This window comes from Dryobates pubescens, chromosome 35 (assembly GCF_014839835.1).
Source record: "Dryobates pubescens isolate bDryPub1 chromosome 35, bDryPub1.pri, whole genome shotgun sequence".
Lineage (NCBI taxonomy): Eukaryota > Metazoa > Chordata > Aves > Piciformes > Picidae > Dryobates > Dryobates pubescens.
In genome coordinates this window covers 5,290,125-5,305,990 of record NC_071646.1, presented here as the reverse complement: position 1 = coordinate 5,305,990, position 15,866 = coordinate 5,290,125, and the positions used below count along the sequence as shown (strand labels likewise).

General features: G+C 58.6%; 2 protein-coding genes across 2 annotated transcripts; both read left to right on the top strand.

The window, feature by feature from the left end:
* The first annotated feature begins 7,254 nt into the window (after window positions 1-7,254).
* Window positions 7,255-12,738, top strand: PI16 (peptidase inhibitor 16). Its single transcript, XM_054176296.1, has 6 exons — window positions 7,255-7,478; window positions 9,848-10,066; window positions 10,837-10,946; window positions 12,081-12,169; window positions 12,562-12,632; window positions 12,721-12,738. The coding sequence occupies exons 1-6, from the start codon at window positions 7,326-7,328 to the stop codon at window positions 12,736-12,738; spliced, it is 660 nt and encodes a 219-aa protein (XP_054032271.1). The 5' UTR covers window positions 7,255-7,325.
* Window positions 12,739-13,874: 1,136 nt separating this feature from the next.
* LOC128898921 (translation initiation factor IF-2-like) lies at window positions 13,875-15,498 on the top strand. The gene is made up of 2 exons (XM_054176565.1): window positions 13,875-14,457; window positions 14,806-15,498. Exons 1-2 carry the CDS (start codon window positions 13,887-13,889, stop codon window positions 14,946-14,948), a joined length of 714 nt encoding a protein of 237 aa, XP_054032540.1. The 5' UTR covers window positions 13,875-13,886; the 3' UTR covers window positions 14,949-15,498.
* Window positions 15,499-15,866: the final 368 nt, after the last annotated feature.

Sequence of the window (15,866 nt, the reverse complement as noted above, 5' to 3'; positions counted from 1 at the left end):
TGCCCCACAAAGCTCAGCCCCATGCTCCAGGGCTGACAGCAGCCTTGCAGCCTGGGGCAGAGCCCCACCACGTCCTTCTTGCACCAGAAGAACCTCTTCAGGCCTCCTCTTTGTGTCTTGTGATGGCTCTCTGCAGCTCTCTGTCTGCAGGTGGTGAGCCCAACAGTTCTGTGCTTTTGCCTTCCCTCCACCTCCTGTCCTGCACAACCCCCAAGTGTGCTTTGGTGGTGATGGTGCTGAGAGTGCTGCAGCCCTGCCTGGAGATGGGGCTGGGTGCAGAGCAGCTCTGTGGGAGCCTCCCCCTCTGCTTTGTGCCCTCAGGCAGCAGGGCTGCAGCACCTTCTGCTTGACCCTTGCCTGGAGAGCTGCTGCCTGCCTATGGCAGCACCCCAAAGCTTCCTCATCCCTGGCATTTTTTTTGCCTTGCCTCCTTCCAGACCTGGATCTCTGTCTTCATTCTGAGCACTGGTTTTTCCTGGGTCCTTTCCAAGCTGCCTTCACAGCCTTCCTGTTGCCTGAGCCTTGCCTTCTGCAATGCCCTGGGAGAGGCTCAGGTTCGCTGTGTGCAGGCTGCGGAGGCTGCTGCCCCTTCCAAGCCTGATCCTTTGGGTCTGATCCTGCTCTTGGAGATCACTTGCAGATGTGTCAGGCTGAACTCATAGGCCAGGGCTGGGCTTCAGGACATACTCTCACACTTGTTAATATGGAGCTGGGAGGAGGTTTTGTTTGAAGGCAAACTGGAGCTGCTCTGAGGAGCAAGAACCTTTCCTCTGTCAATGTTTGAGGTACTGTCAGAGTGAGAGACTGGAAAGTGTCTGTCCAGCCTTGGCTTTTGAGCAGGACCAGGAGAAGTGGGAGCAAACATCCAGCTCATCTCATTAGGCTCTGACAGAAGCTGCCAAGTGGGATGACCATGCCTGGCTCCCCTACAAGGATAAGGCAGAGGACAGTTCCTGCTCCAAAGAATTCAGTCTGAGGCCTTGACACTGCAAACATTTCTATGCATAACCTTTGGGGTTGCTTGGGGTTTCCCCCTCCCCCTTTCTCCTGTAAACAAAGAGGAACAATCCCAGCACCTTTGTTTTCTCCTGTAGATGAGTAAGAACAACCCCAGCACCCTTGTCAGGATGCATGGCACTGACCAGCATGCCCCAGAGCTCACAGAACCCAGGAGGAGGGAGAGCCTAACTCCCTCGGGGCAGAGAAGGACTGCTTTAGTTTGTAGCCAAACAGTGAAGGGAACTGGGTGGAGAAGGCTTCTGCTGGTAGGGTCGATGCCTGGGGGGTGCTGCACACTGCTGACACTACCTGCAACCTGTTCCATGCCAAGACACACAGACCCTTCCCCTCTCCCTCTCTTCAGAGCCTGGGTCTTAGTTCATGGAAACAGGGGAGCTAGGAGGTGGCAGAACTGGAGCCTGGGTAGTGACTGTTGCTCTTTACACTCTGGCAGCTTCTCAAGGCCAAACTGGAAGGCTAACAAGGTTACCTCACCCCTCCCTGCCTTTGTACCTGAGCCACTTCCCTCAAGTGTGTGGTCAGAGGTGGATGAGGAGGGAACCTGCTCAGACTGCTGGTGGTTTGCTGATGCTCTTCCTTCTAAGTGCCCTTGAATGTAACTTGTAAAAGCTGTGGAGACAATTCTCAAGTGTCTGTGAAATGCCTCTGTTGTGTGAGTCCCTCTTAAGCCATTGTGGCTGCCTGGCTGCTCTGGGAAGGAGCAGAGAAAATTGCATCTCTTTACAGTTGCTGTTTAGATTGGGGGTGGGGGCACGGGGGGGTGCTGGAGGGCAGGCTGGTGGCTGTTGAGCAGAAGAGCTCTCATGTGTGGCTGCTCCCCTCCTCCACCAGCTGCAGCTGGTGGGACAGAAGATGCTGGCTCTGGCCTGCTTGCAGAGCAGCTTTCCAAGTGCACTTTATTGGCCTCTGCATGAGTTTCCAGGTCTGTGTCTGGGCTCTGCATGCAGCCCAGCCTTGCTCCCTTTGGAGTTTGCATCATTTGTTTTTAAACTCCCAGCCTATTTTCCCTTCCTTTTCCAAAGGCTGTAAGGAATTAGCTGCTAACCTGAAACGGGAGAGCAATCCTCCTGCTGCTCCAGAGCCAGTCCTGGCCCTAGCTGCTGCTGAGGGCAGAGCCCTGCTCTGCAGCACAGCTTCTAGAGCAGCTCCTGTCCTGGGCTGCCACAGGAGCAGTGCTGACAGCCTGGGTAGTGCTGCTCTTGTCACAGGGGGTAAGGACCCAGGGTGGGAAACTTGGAGGTGAGGCTGAAGTGGGCTGGCCCACCCAAAAAAGGATTTTGATACCTTGGCCAAAGGGCTGTGGGTGAGGCTCCAGCCTCACTTCAGCACTTGTGGCTCCCCAGGTGCTGGGTTGGACAATCCTCACTCCCCACCCTGGCCAGCCCAGGGGGGTGCCCAGTCAGTGTGTGCCAGCCAGCTTGTAAAGTGTGTTGGTGACCTTCAGAGCTCTTTGCCTGAGAGCTGGGAGGTGGAGTCCTGCTCCCCCCTGACCCCCCAGGGGCTGCAAAGCTCTTCTGAAATCACAGCAGCAAGGTGCAGGAACCAGGACAACCTGAGGGCCCATGGGCTGGCACCCCCAAGATGGGCTGGCAGCCCCCAGCTGGGCAGGAAGGAGGGGCTGGCACCCCCAAGATGGGCAGAGAGGGTCCTGCTTCAAGGCTCAGTCAGTGCTGAACTCAGGGGAACTTCCTGCAGCTGCAGGCAAGCAGCATCTCCTGCAGGAGCCACCTGCCACCTCCTTTTGCTTGCTTGCTTTGTTCTTGGGTTTGGTTTTCCCTTCCCCACTGGCACTGCACACAATGCATTCCCCCTGAGGCAGCTCTGCAGATCCCAGCCCCAAGAACACCCCAGAGGGCTTTCTAGGCTGAGGTTTCCTGGGAGGCTTGGGGGCTGCAGCTTCTCCCAGCGCTGCTCCTGCTGTAATGGTCTGGCAGGGAAGCTGGCTGGAAGCATCTCCCTGCTCTCCTGGCTGCCTTTCCAGCAGCAAGTCCCCACTCCCAGCACGGCAGCCCCTCCAGCAAGAGAAGCTGAGGAGCAAGAGAGCAGTTCCTTGCTAGAGAGATGAGCTCTAGAGCCTCCAGCAGGGAGGGAAGGAGATCCTCCTGCCTCCAAACCCCAGAGGCACAGCAGGAGCCCTGCTGCAGGGAGGGAGGGTGGCAGCATCTGCCCAGTCCTGGGCTCTGGTGAGTGGTTAGCCTCAGGGCCCTCAGCAGCACCAAGCACTTGGTGGGGGGAGACCCCTTCAGTGGGGTGAGACCCCTTCAGTGGGGGGAGACCTCTCCAGTGGGGTGAAGCCATTCCACTGAGCCTCGTGGTGGCTGCACAAAGAGCTTTTTGCTCCCTCCAAACCAAACTTTCCTCCTCTTTGTAAGTTCTTGTTTTAGGGCAGAACAATCTCCTCTCCTCTTCAGGAACCTCCTCCTTGCACAGGGTAGTTTCACTCTCCTGCTGAGCTTTCCCCCTTTGCTCTGGAGGGTCAAACAAGTGGCAGGTGATTTCTTTTGAGGGTTCTCTCTCTGTGTGGCTGCAGGGAGGAGGTTGTGGCAGGCAGGCTCAGGGGGTGCTGGGGAGGGAAGCTTTTGTCTGCCTCAAGACTGTTTGAGTGCTGAACACTTCTCCAGTCCTTGGTGGGTAAACAAGCAACAAAAGAAGAATGTAAATATGCACTCCCTGCAGACTGCTGGGGAGGGGGGGATCCTAATTTAATATATTGAAACCTTTGTAAATACCTTGGGGGGGGGGCGGGGGGTGGGGGAGGGGAAGCTGTAAAGTGTGTAAATAAATGGAGATTTGTATGGAAGAAGAAGAAACCAAAACCAAACAACAGAACCCCAAAAGTTTTTACTTTTTGCAATTAAAGAGAAATGTTCCTGCACCTCTGCCCCTCTCCTGAGTCATTCTCCTGGGGCCTGCCAGCTGCTGCTGGGGGGGAGGGATTTAATCCTCTCCAGGGCAGTGGGGGGGGTTTTGTTTGTGCTAAGTGGAAGGGATGCTGAGTAAAAAGGTCCCAGGATGTCAGGGGTTGGAAGGGACCCAAAGAGATCAGAGAGGCAACAAGGTTAGAAGAGACCTCAGAGACCATCAAGTCCAAGCTGTCACCCAACACCTCCTGACTGCTAAACCCTGGCTCCCAGTGCCACATCCAAGCCCCTCTTGAACACCTCCAGGGATGGGGACTCCACCACCTCCCTGGGCAGCATATTCCAATGGCCAACCACTCTCTCAGGGAAGAACTTTCTCCTCACCTCCAGCCTGAACCTCCCCTGGCACAGCTTGAGACTGTGTCCTCTTGTTCTGCTGCTGGGTGCCTGGGAGAAGAGCCCAACCCCCACCTGGCTCCAACCTCCCTGCAGGCAGTTGCAGAGAGCAAGAAGGTCTCCCCTGAGCCTCCTCTCCTGCAGGCTAAGCAACCCCAGCTCCCTCAGCCTCTCCTCCCAGGGCTGTGCCCCAGACCCCTCCCCAGCCTTGTTGCCCTTCTCTGGACACCTTTAAGTCTCTCAATGTCCTTCTTAAATTGAGGGGCCCAGAACTGGAAACAGGACTCAAGGTGTGGCCTAACCAGTAACCAGTGCTGAGTACAGATCATCCACTCCAACCCCCTCCTGCCAGAGCAGGACCATACAATCCAGCTCAGGTCACACAGAACACATCCAGATGGGGCTGGAAAGGCTCCAGAGAAGGAGACTCCACAACCTCTCTGGGCAGCCTGCTCCAGGCTCCAGCAGCCTCACAGGGACAGTTTTTCCTTAAGGTTCAGCAAGGACAGGGACTTGTTGGAGAGGGTGCAGAAGAAGGCTGTGGAGAGGCTGAGAGAACTTGGGGCTTTTTAGGTTGGAAAAGAGCAGCCTGAGGGGAGAGCTAATCTCCATGCTTCAGACCTACCTTGGCTCCAGACAGAGCAGGCTGGGGAGCTGAGCAGAGGTCCTGCACCCCCTCTGCCAGCCAAACCCAGCAGCTCCTGCTGGCACTTCCCCCTCAGGTGTGTGCCCTGGGTGTGACTCCTCCAGGGCTGTTTGCTCTTCCCCACAATCTCCCTGTGTCCTCTTTGCCTTAATCCCTGCTGCTGGGCACTCTCCTGGCAGGCTCAGGAAGGATGCTGTAGTGCCACAGGCCCTGTGGACCAGGACACTGCTGCGTTCCTCATGAGCCAGGCTGTGATGAGCTGCCAACAAGAGCTGGAGCCAGGGCTGCCAAGGGCCAGGTCCTGCACGTGGGTCACAGCCACCCCATGAATGCTCCAGGCTGGGGGCAGAGTGGCTGGAACCTGCCCAACAGAAAAGGACCTGGGGGTGCTGGGTGACAGCAGCATGAGGATGAGCTGAGCTGTGCCCAGGCCACCAGCATTCTGCCCTGGATCACTGACACTGAGCCCTGCTCCAAAACCAGGACACTGAGGGGCTGGAGTGGCTCCAGAGAAGGGCAACCAGGCTGGGGAAGGGTCTGGAGAGCAGGGCTGGGGAGGAGCAGCTGAGGGAACTGGGGTGTTTCAGCCTGGAGAAGAGGCTGAGAGGAGACCTCATTGCTCTCTACTGCTCCCTGAAAGGAGACTGGAGCCAGGTGGGGGTTGGTCTCCCTAGTCTCAGGTGATAGGAGGAGAGGAAATGGCCTGAGATTGTGCCAGGGGAGGGTTAGGTTAGGCTGAGGACTGCAGGGAGCTGTGAATTGGATGGAAGGGACCTTAGAGATCATCTGCTCCAACCTCCCTGCCATGGGCAGGGACACCTCCCAGCTAGGCTCAGCAGGCCTCTTCTCCCTGCTATCAGGTGACAGAACAAGACAAAATGCCCTGAAATTGTGCCAGGGGAGGCTGAGGTTGGAGAGGAGGCAAAATGTCTTTGCTGCAAGAGTGGTCAGGGCCTGGCAGAGGCTGCCCAGGGAGGTGGTGGAGTCCCCATGGCTGGAGGGGTTCAAGCAAGCTGCTGCCATGGCAGCTGGGGCCATGGTGTGGTGGCCACGGTGGGGTTGGGTTGCTGGTTGCAGTCAATGACCTCGGAGGGCTTTGCCAGCCAGAACAATTCTCTGCTTCCCAGCAGTTTCTCCACGTCTCTGGAGATGCAGCAGAGCTTTTGAGGTGTCTCTTGATGGAGACAAGTTTGTCCTGACCCAGACTCCAGGCCTGCAGCCTTCCAGCTCTTAGCACTAAATGGACACCGCTGGTCCGAGCAGCTGAGCTGAAGATACCCTGCAGAGACGTCAGCCTCAGCCCCTGCTGGTGGAAGGAACTCTTTGGGCTGTTGAGAGTTTGTAGACCCTGGACCTAATGAGGGAGAAGGTGAGAGGTTAGGGAGGCAGCAGGAGAGCTTGTGGGGCAGGGAAGATGCTCAGCGGGGTCCAGAGCAAAAAGGAAAGCGGTGCAGCACTGCGGGGGAAGCCGGGAGGGGAGAGCGGGAGCCGAGCCGGCAGCGGCAGTGACTCCGCTCCGCCGGCCGGCGCTGCCCACCCGCGGAGCCGCTCTGAGCGCCGGCAGCTCCCGGGGCACCTCCTGGAGCAGGGCCGGGGCCGTGGCGCGACCACAGACGGGGAGGAAGAAGCTGCAGACAAACTGGAAGGTGTCTGATGGACGACCTGCTGTCGAGCCTCCAGGTGTCTGCCTGTGGGGGGACCCCAGCCTGTCACGGCAGAGCTGCTGGCTGATGATTTCCACCAGCCCCGAAGGCAGCTGGAGCCCTCAGCTGCTCCTTTGTGCGGGCAATTTCAGCTCTGTATGCTCTTCTTCCTCTCCTGCTCACCTTTCTCCCGGTGGCACAGCCAAGGGACGTGTTCCTCTGCTTATCCCTGTCCCCAGCAGGCTAAGGGAGCCCCAGGGGGCTGCTGATTTCCCCCCGGCACAGCCAGTGCATGGACACGGGGCTGGCCGTGGTGGGCTCTGGCCCGGGGCTGGGCAGTTCCTGTGCTGCCAACTGCTCCCAGCTGCATCTTGTTGCCATCGTCTCTAGACACAGCTGCCTACGAGGGACAGGGCAGCACCTCGGTGTCAGCCTGGGCTTGTCCTTATCCTTCGGAAGAAAAGAGACAGGAGAGCCACAGCTGAGGGCAAAGGGGATGTCAGAGTTTCAGACGCTTGGCCGAAGCTGCCAGCCCAGGGATGAGCACTCGGGGACAGAGGTGTCCTGGGGAGGGGTCCCTGCGTCCGTGCAGGCTGAGCTGCGGGCTGGGTGTGTGCTGTAGGGCTCCGGCACGCTGCTCTCATCAAGCAATGTTTCCTCCCCGAGCTCGGAGCTGTTGGGTGTTCCTTGCTTTGGGGAGGTGCTTTAAATCTTGACTGCCAGAGCCGTGGGCTGCTAAGAGCAGAAGCTGGCTGCACGATGCTGAGCTCAGGTCTTCCTCCTCTGGTCCTGTTGCTGACGGTGCTGGAGCTCAGCTGGTCCCTGAGCGATGAGGAGAAGAAGATCATCTTGGATGGGCACAACAAATACCGCTCCCAGGTGTCTCCTCCTGCTATGGACATGCTGAAAATGGTGAGTGGCTTTGGTCACAGGGGGATGGGAGAAGGTTTGTGGAGTGCAAGCCTTGAGCTCGGTGCTGGGAGGGACCAGGGGGTTCTGCAGAGCAATCCTTGTGTAGGGCTACAACTAGGTAGCAGTGGAGGGGATGCTGAGGTTGCCTCCAAAGAGGCTTCCTTTCACCTGAGGAGTTGTCTTTGATCATTCCTGGAAGTTCCCAAGTGTGGTCTGAGTCCCCTGATGCTCTTGCTCGTGTGAGTGGCCACTAGAGCTCCTCAGGCTGGGGAGTGCCATGGGCAGGTGCCCCACGCTGGAGGGGGGATCCTGCTCTGTGGGGATGCTTTGAGCCTCTCAGGTGAATGAGCTGTTAGCTGCAGGAGGCAACACCGACTTCAACCACGACAACCAGGTCTGAGCTTTCCATCACACTCCTGATTCCCCACCACAACTTGTGCATGGCTGGTTTGGAGGTGAGGGATCCCCATTTTGCTTGCCAGGTGCCCCCCATCACCTGGGGCTGCAGCAGGAGCCAACTCAACCTCTCAAGCTGCTGCTCTTCGTCGTCTCTAACCCCTTGGTTTGATTAACACTTGGCTCTTGTGGTTTATCTTGCACCACATGAGGGTTTGTTGCTTTCTCACTGAGGTTTTGTTGCCTTCTCACTGAAGTTTTGTTGCTGTCTTACTGTTTGCATTGTGCTAGAGGAGGAGGAGGAGGACAACTGATTGCCAGGGATGGTCAGAGTGCTCTGCTGGTTTGGTCCCACTGTGCTTGTAGGAGGCCTCCTTGCCTGGCCCCAAAGTTGCCCAGGCTGAATTAAACCTTTTCTGGGTTGGAAAATGGGAGTTTAATGAGAAAATGAAGCAAAAAGCTGTGTTTAGTGCTAGGAGATCTGACCAGAGACTTTAGACTCTGAGGGAACAGAGCCAGAACCCTGAGCATCACAATTCTAGGGACACTCACCAAGGCAAGGCAGGGAAAACTTGGAGAGTAAGGGGTTTGGAGACAAAGTCTAGAGAAAACCTGAGGGGAAGAGTCTCTGGGGGTCCTTAAGTCAGCAGCAGTTACAAAGCAGAGGCTGCTGCTCCCCCTGAAGCTTTGCTTGCAGATGCTGGGCTGTGAGATGCTCCCCTCCACAGAGCTGCTTTGCTTCTGCTTAAACACACAGGGCCTGCTCCAGTCCCCAGCCAAAGGCTTTTTTCTTTCCTCCCCTTTGAAGCACAACAAATGTTTAGCTAGCAGCAGCCCTGACGATGTCCTGGTGGAGGTTTTCCATGGGAGCCTCTTCCTCTCCTCCCTCCTGGGATGTCTTTGCTCCAAGCTCACCTGCTGCTGTGGCACTGTGCCTGGCTGAGCTCACCCCACGCTTCTGTTTGGGACAGGGCTGGTTGCTGTGGCAATAGCTGGGTGATCTGGGGGGGTCACACTGCCTGAAGCCTCTTGTTTAATGAGGCAAAGCCTGCAGGTGCAAGCCCCTGTGTGTGGAGCCCAGCTCCATGCCAGAGGGGAGCAGCAGCAGCTCCCCAAACTGGGCTCCCAGACACCACTCTCAGCCTGGCTTGGGGCCACGGTGGGAGGGCAACCAACACTCTGTGCCCCCACCCAGCTATTTCAGTGTCCTTTCCCCCTGGCCCCTCAGAGCTGCTCTTCAGGGGTCCATCCACATCCCCTCAACACTCCAGTGGTGACCTGCCCTGTGTCAGGGCCACGCTCTGGCCCCTGAGCTCCCACCAGGAAGGTTCTCCCTGTTTGCTGGGCTGCCTTCCAGCCCAGAGCTGCTGGCTCCCTCAAATGGCACATGGACAATCCAAACAGCTGTGGAGTGGGGGTCCCTCCCTGGGAGGAGAGCTCTCCCCCTCCTCCTGCATGTCAGTGTGGCCAGAGGGGACGGTGGGGCAGGGGGCTCAGCTGGTGGGGAGGCTGCTGCTGCAGAAGGACTCCTGGCAGGCAGCCTGGCACGTCTCAGATCCAGGCAAACAGATGATGCCTCCCAGGAGCTCCCAGGCTCTGTGCAGCTGCTGGGGGAAGTGTCTCCTCCTCCCATCCCCACCCTTGTCAAAGAGGACTGTCCCCAGGCCCCCTGATGTGACCCAGGGGGAGCTTCCCACCTTCCTCCATCCAGCTTCTCCATGCTGACCTGAGGATGCTCCAGGCACGGTTGTGAGGGTTGTGCTGATGCAGTGACCTTCCCTGAGCCAAGGTCTGGGTTGTGCTGGGACTGACAGTGGAGCTCCCCTCTGCCTTGGGTAGGGATTCGAGGCTTGAATTTCACTCAGGAACAGGGCAGCTGTGGTCAGGAAGCCCAGGGGCCCTCGGCACGTGTCCTTGCCTGTGCCAGAGGGCCTGGTGCCCCTCTCTGTGTGCTGACACCGAGCTCCTTGCAGAGCTGGGACCCGGAGCTGGAGGCCTTTGCCCAAGCCTATGCCGAGAAGTGCATCTGGGACCACAACAAGGAGCGGGGCCGGAGGGGGGAGAACCTCTTTGCTATGGCCCCGACCCTGGACCTCGACTTCGCCGTGGAGGACTGGAACGGGGAGGAGAAGTACTACAACCTGACAGCCTCCAGCTGCGTGCCTGGGCAGATGTGTGGCCACTACACCCAGGTACCAGGCTGATGGGCTGGAGAGATGGGGCTGGGAGAAAGGAGCTGTGCCCCAGCGCCTCCCCTGCAGAAGGGGTGGGGAAGCAGGCAGGAGCCCCAGCGATGAGGGACCTGGGTATGGTGCCAGCCATGGGCAGCCTTTGGAGAAGCCCTGCTTTAAAGAAACTCTGTCTGGCTCCTCTGCAGAGCTGGGTTCCAGCTTGGCTTAGGCAGGGATGTGAGGTCTGAGTGTTTCTTCACAGCTTGGGTGGGAGCAAGGAGCAGCAGAGATGGTGGTGGAGGGTGTGAGGATGGAGGAGGAGGGAAATGTGAGGATGGATGGATGGAGGGTTCCAAGACCAAAACAAAGATGCTTGGAGGGTTGGACTAAGTGACCTTTAAAGGCCCCTTCCAACCCAAAGCAGTCTGTGGTTCTGTGATGGTTCTCTGCCTGGTTGGATGAGTGGGCAGCAGTGCCAGTCTTAAGTGTCCCTTGACAGGCTGTGGGGACTCAGGCTTGTGGTCCAAGCTCTGACTCCTCCTGGAGCTACCAGGATGCTCTGGAGCAGCAGTTCCACAGCTGGACCATGAGCCACGAGGTACAACAGCAGCCCCTAGGACCGCCTCGAGATGAGGAGGGTTGGACAAGGACCTCAGGGTCCCAGAGACGGGCAAGGGGCAGGATCCTGCAAGCTGGGGCCGTGGGATCTGGAGAGGACGTTGGTGCGGTGCCAGGCTGCCAACAGGGCATTTGCCTTCCAGCAGCCACCTTCCCCTTGCCCTTTGCCTTAGGTGGTGTGGGCCAGCACTCACCAGGTCGGCTGCGGGGCCAAGTTCTGCGAGAAGATCGAAGGCCTGGAGACGCAGGGCATGCACCTCCTGGTCTGCAACTACTACCCACCGTAAGCCTGCCAGCCCTGCCTGCGCCTGGGCGCCTCCCCGGCCGGCACATGGCCTTCCTCTGGCTCCCCAGGGCACAGCAGGAGCTGAGCTTGTGCAGGAATAGCAGCAAGAGAGGTCTTTGTGGCCCTGGGTTGGTCACTCAGGAAGGAAGCGTTGCCTGCTGGTCCCTGCCCCTGATTGCCACAGCCCTGGGAGGGACCTTCAGCCCTACGAGAGGAGAGGCTGAGGGAGCTGGGGTTGCTTAGCCTGCAGCAGAGGAGGCTCAGGGGAGACCTTCTTGCTCTCTGCAACTCCCTGAAGGGAGGTTGGAGCCAGGTGGGGGTTGGGCTCTTCTCCCAAGCAAGCAGCACCAGAACAAGAGGACACAGTCTCAAGCTGTGCCAGGGGAGGGTTAGGCTGGAGGGGAGGAGAAAATTCTTCCCAGCAAGAGAGATTGGCCCTGGGGATGTGCTGCCCAGGGAGGTGGTGGAGTCCCCATCCCTGGAGGGGTTTAGGAAGAGCCTGGCTGAGGCCCTTGGTGCCATGGTTGAGTTGATCAGATGGTGCTGGGGGAGAGGTTGGACTTGGTGATCTCTGAGGTCTTTTTCAGCCTGGTTAATTCTATCCTGTGCTATTCCTGCCCAAGGCTGGTGCTGCTGCAGCTGAGGGTTCAAGCAACAGCTCCCTGGTCTGTGCCTTGTTCTTGCCCACCAGCAGCAGTGGCCACCTGGGTGGGGAAGCACTTTTGCACCAGCAGGAAGGGTTTGGGCATAGGAGGAGAGGTAGGAGCCCACTTGCAAAGCCCTGGAGTAGCCTTGCAGACCACTTGCTTGGAGCTGGCAAGACCAAGCAGAGTGGGTGGGCACTGCAGACCACCTTAGCAGCCCTGAGCAGAAGGGAGACACCTCCAGATGTCCATGGACTGATCTGCTGCGAGGGGTGGAGAAGGCTCTGGTCCCTGGAGGAGTCTCCCCTGGCTTGAGCAGCCCTGAGGTCATGAAGCGAAGAGCACTGACAGCCAGTGGCAGAAGAGCAAGGGCTGCTGTGTGCTTAGTCCTGAGTTTAGTCTGGGCTGGGATGTTCCCCTTGAATCAGGTCCCCCCTGGGCTCTCCCTCACCCTGCCCCTCTCTTTCTTGGTGTCTGCTGCTTCCAGGGGGAACATGAAAGGGCGGAAGCCATACAAGGAAGGACCTTCATGCTCCCAGTGTCCTGAGGGCAGAGTCTGCGTCAACTCCTTGTGTGGTGAGTGCAGCACAGGGTTATGTGTCCCTTGACAGGCTGTTGGGACTCACACATGACTTGGGCTCCAAGCTCTGATCCCTCCTGGAGTTACCAGGAAGGCCTGGAGCAGCAGTTCCATGGCTGGACCGAGAGACTTGAGGTGCAGCAGCAGCCCTGAGATGAGGAGGGGCGGACGAGGACCTCCTAGCCCCTCAGCCAGCCCCATGGAGATGCTCTTTGAGGTGCAGGAGGCTGTGTGAGGGAGAGGAGAGATCTGCAGGTTGGGAACATGGCCCAGAGCGACCTCAGAGGGCTCTGCCCCTGCTGCCTTCTGCTGGCTCTGCTCCCTGCAGGGATCTCTGGAGGCCAGCAGAGCTCAGCCCTAACCCATGGCACTTTTCATCTCTTACCAGAGCCCACTGTAGAGGAGACCACTCCAGCCCCTGTGACAACAAAGGCAAGCCCACCCACCCCAGCCACACCAGTGCCCACCACAGCCACAGCCACACCAGTGCCCACCACAGCCACAGCCACACCAGTGCCCTCGACCCCAGTGCCCACCACATCCACAGCCACACCAGTGCCCATGACCCCAGTACCTACCACAGCCAAACCAGTGCCCTCCACCCCAGTGCCCACCACAGCCACCCCAGTGCCCTCGACCCCAGTGCCCACCACAGCCAAACCAGTGCCCTCCACACCAGTGCCCACCACAGCCAAACCAGTGCCCTCCACCCCAGTGCCCACCACAGCCATCCCAGTGCCCTCGACCCCAGTGCCCACCACAGCCAAACCAGTGCCCTCAACCCCAGTGCCCACCACAGCCAAACCAGTGCCCTCCACACCAGTGTCCAGCGCAGCCAAACCAGGACACACAACCCCAGTGCCCACCACAGCCAAACCAGTGCCCTCCACCCCGGTGCCCACCACAGCCACAGCCAAAACCACACTTCCAACCACAGCCACACCCAAGCCTCCCACCACAGCCAAACCACCACCAACTACCCTCCCAACCACAGCCAAGCCACCACCCACAGCTTCACTTCCAACCACAGCCAAGCCCAAATTCCCTACACTAGCACCCAGCACAGCAGCCATGCCAAAACTTGCCACCATCCTCCCAGCAACCCCAGCCAAGGGAAAACCTGCAATGCCAGCAGCCAACACCACCACTGCAGAGCCAAAGCTCACCACACCAAAGCTCACCACTGCCACTGAGCCAACATCCACCACACCTGCACCCACCACAGCCACCACAACAGCCAAGCCTGCACCCACCACAGCCACCACAGCCACCACAACAGCCAAGCCTGCCCCCACCACACCTGCACCCACCACAGCCAAGCCTGCATCCACCACACCTGCACCCACCACAGCCACCACAACAGCCAAGCCTGCACCCACCACAGCCACCACAACAGCCAAGCCTACATCCACCACACCTGCACCCACCACAGCCACCACAACAGCCAAGCCTGCATCCACCACACCTGCATCCACCACAGCCACAACAGCCAAGCCTACAGCCACCACACCTGCATCCACCACAGCCACAACAGCCAAGCCTACAGCCACCACACCTGCACCCACCACAGCCACCACCACAGCCACCACAACAGCCAAGCCTGCACCCACCACAGCCACCACCACAGCCACCACCACAGCCACCACAAGATCCAAGCCTGCATCCACCACACCTGCATCCACCACTTCCCCCAAGCCCACCCCCACCACACCAATGGCCAAGCCAGCAGCCACCACAGCTAAGCCACCACCTGCCACTACAGCATCAGCACAGGCAAAGCTCTCCAGCACAGCAGCAGCACCAACCACAACAGCAAAGACACAACCACAAGCTGCCACCAACACCAGCAAGCCAGAGCCTGCTGCCACAGAAGGCCCAGGTGCCACCGAGGCAGCTGGGCTGACTCCGTTCTTTGAGCCCACATCAGACCTGGGTGATAAAGTATCTCCAGAAGCAGAGGTAGACACTGGAGAGCCCCTTAGCCTCTCAGCTACAGAGGATCCCTCCCTGCTAGAGAGCATGGGCACAGCCTTCAGCCCCAGAGCAGCCTCAGGAGCCGCTCAAGGTGGGGAAGAGGATGGCAAAGAGACCTCAGCCTTTTCCACTCCACCTCCAGCCCTCAGCCCAGTTGTTCCAGAGCTCAGGTTAGGGTTCAACAAGGCTGAGCCCATGACCCCCTCCAAGTCAGTGGTTTTCAGCCCCGAGGAGCCAACCTTCTTGCGCTTAACATCACCCTCCAAAGACAAGAGAGGGCAGAGCCCTGCTTTCCAGAGCTCCCTCTCAGGTAAGGTACCTGCGGGGTCTGCCCTGGCAGCTCTTCAGTGATCCCCAAGCAGCATGGAGAGCGCTTGGGAGGAACCAGCATCAGACTGGTCCTTTGGATCCTCCTGTTGTATGTGGCACCAAAGCCTTCTCCTCACTCTTGCCTCTAACCTGGAGGGGCTGGTTGGATGTCTCCTCTGTGCAGCATGAGTTTGTCTACAGCCTGCTCCTCACTAACCCCCCGGCCGTGCCCTGCCTGCGCCGGCTGCCCGGCGCCCCGCTGCACGTCACTGATGGCCCTGCATGGGTGGGAGCTTCTCTTTCGGCCACCCCTCCCCTTCTGACTCCACCTTTCTTTCTCTTCTGCCAGCAGGTGCCCTGGACATTGAGGAACTGGAGACAAACTCAGACCAGACAAGCATGGATGGTCCCACAGCTGGAGCCCCCAGTGCCTGCCTGGGCCTTTCACTCTTCCTCCTCCCCAGTCTCATCCTGGTGGGCCTCCTGCTTTGAATGGTCTTTCCCAGCTGTCCCTGTCCCAGGCACCAAGGCTTTCTTCAGCAGTGGTTGTTCCACGACCCTGGTAGGCTTGGGAAGCACCATGGACAATTCAGGTTGATGCTCTCTTCTTATGCTGCCTTACCTGCTCCAGCCCCCATGAGCCAAGGGCAGCTGGCAGTCCTGTGGGAACTTGGTCCCCTTCCTGAGGAGACCCAAGGGCAGGAAGGTGTCTGCCATAATGCTGGTGACCTTGGACGCTTCTCCTTTCTCCCCAGCCCTCCTGGGCTTCTGGGCCATCTCCAGGGTGGAAGTGATGACCTATCCCAGGACCTGTGTGGTTGGCAGGCCCTGCTACACCGAGTCCCCAGGGGAAGCAGAGTGACCTGGAAGCCTGAGTGGTGATGAGGCTTGGTGGCTGGGTTTGGGGTTTGTCTGTGGATGAGATTTGGTGGCTGGCTTTGGTGTCTGTGGATGAGATTTGGTGGCTGGCTTTGGTGTCTGTGGATGAGATTTGGTGGCTGGCTTTGGTGTCTGTGGATGAGATTTGGTGGCTGGCTTTGGTGTCTGTCTGCAGATGAGATGTGATGGCTGAGTTGGTGTTCCTCAGGAGGAGTTTCCAGCAGCAATGTTCTTTCTCCCTCCCCATCACTGTGTCTGTGTGCCCCAGTCTGGGAGAAGTTTCAGCTCTTCCCTCCTTGCCCCCAAAGAGAGGCTTTGTATTTTCCCACAAGGATTTCTGATTCCTTCCTGGTTCTGGCACAGCTGTGGCCAGGACCCCCAGCTGTTCCCCCTTCCTCCTCCTCACACCTCTGCAGCCCTGGCCTCTCTCCTCCCCACCCTGCTCCCTACTGCATGCACCCACTCCACAGTTAGTCCCTGGCCCTGCCTTACGCCTGTGCCTGCACCCTGTGCTTGCACAGAAGAAAATCC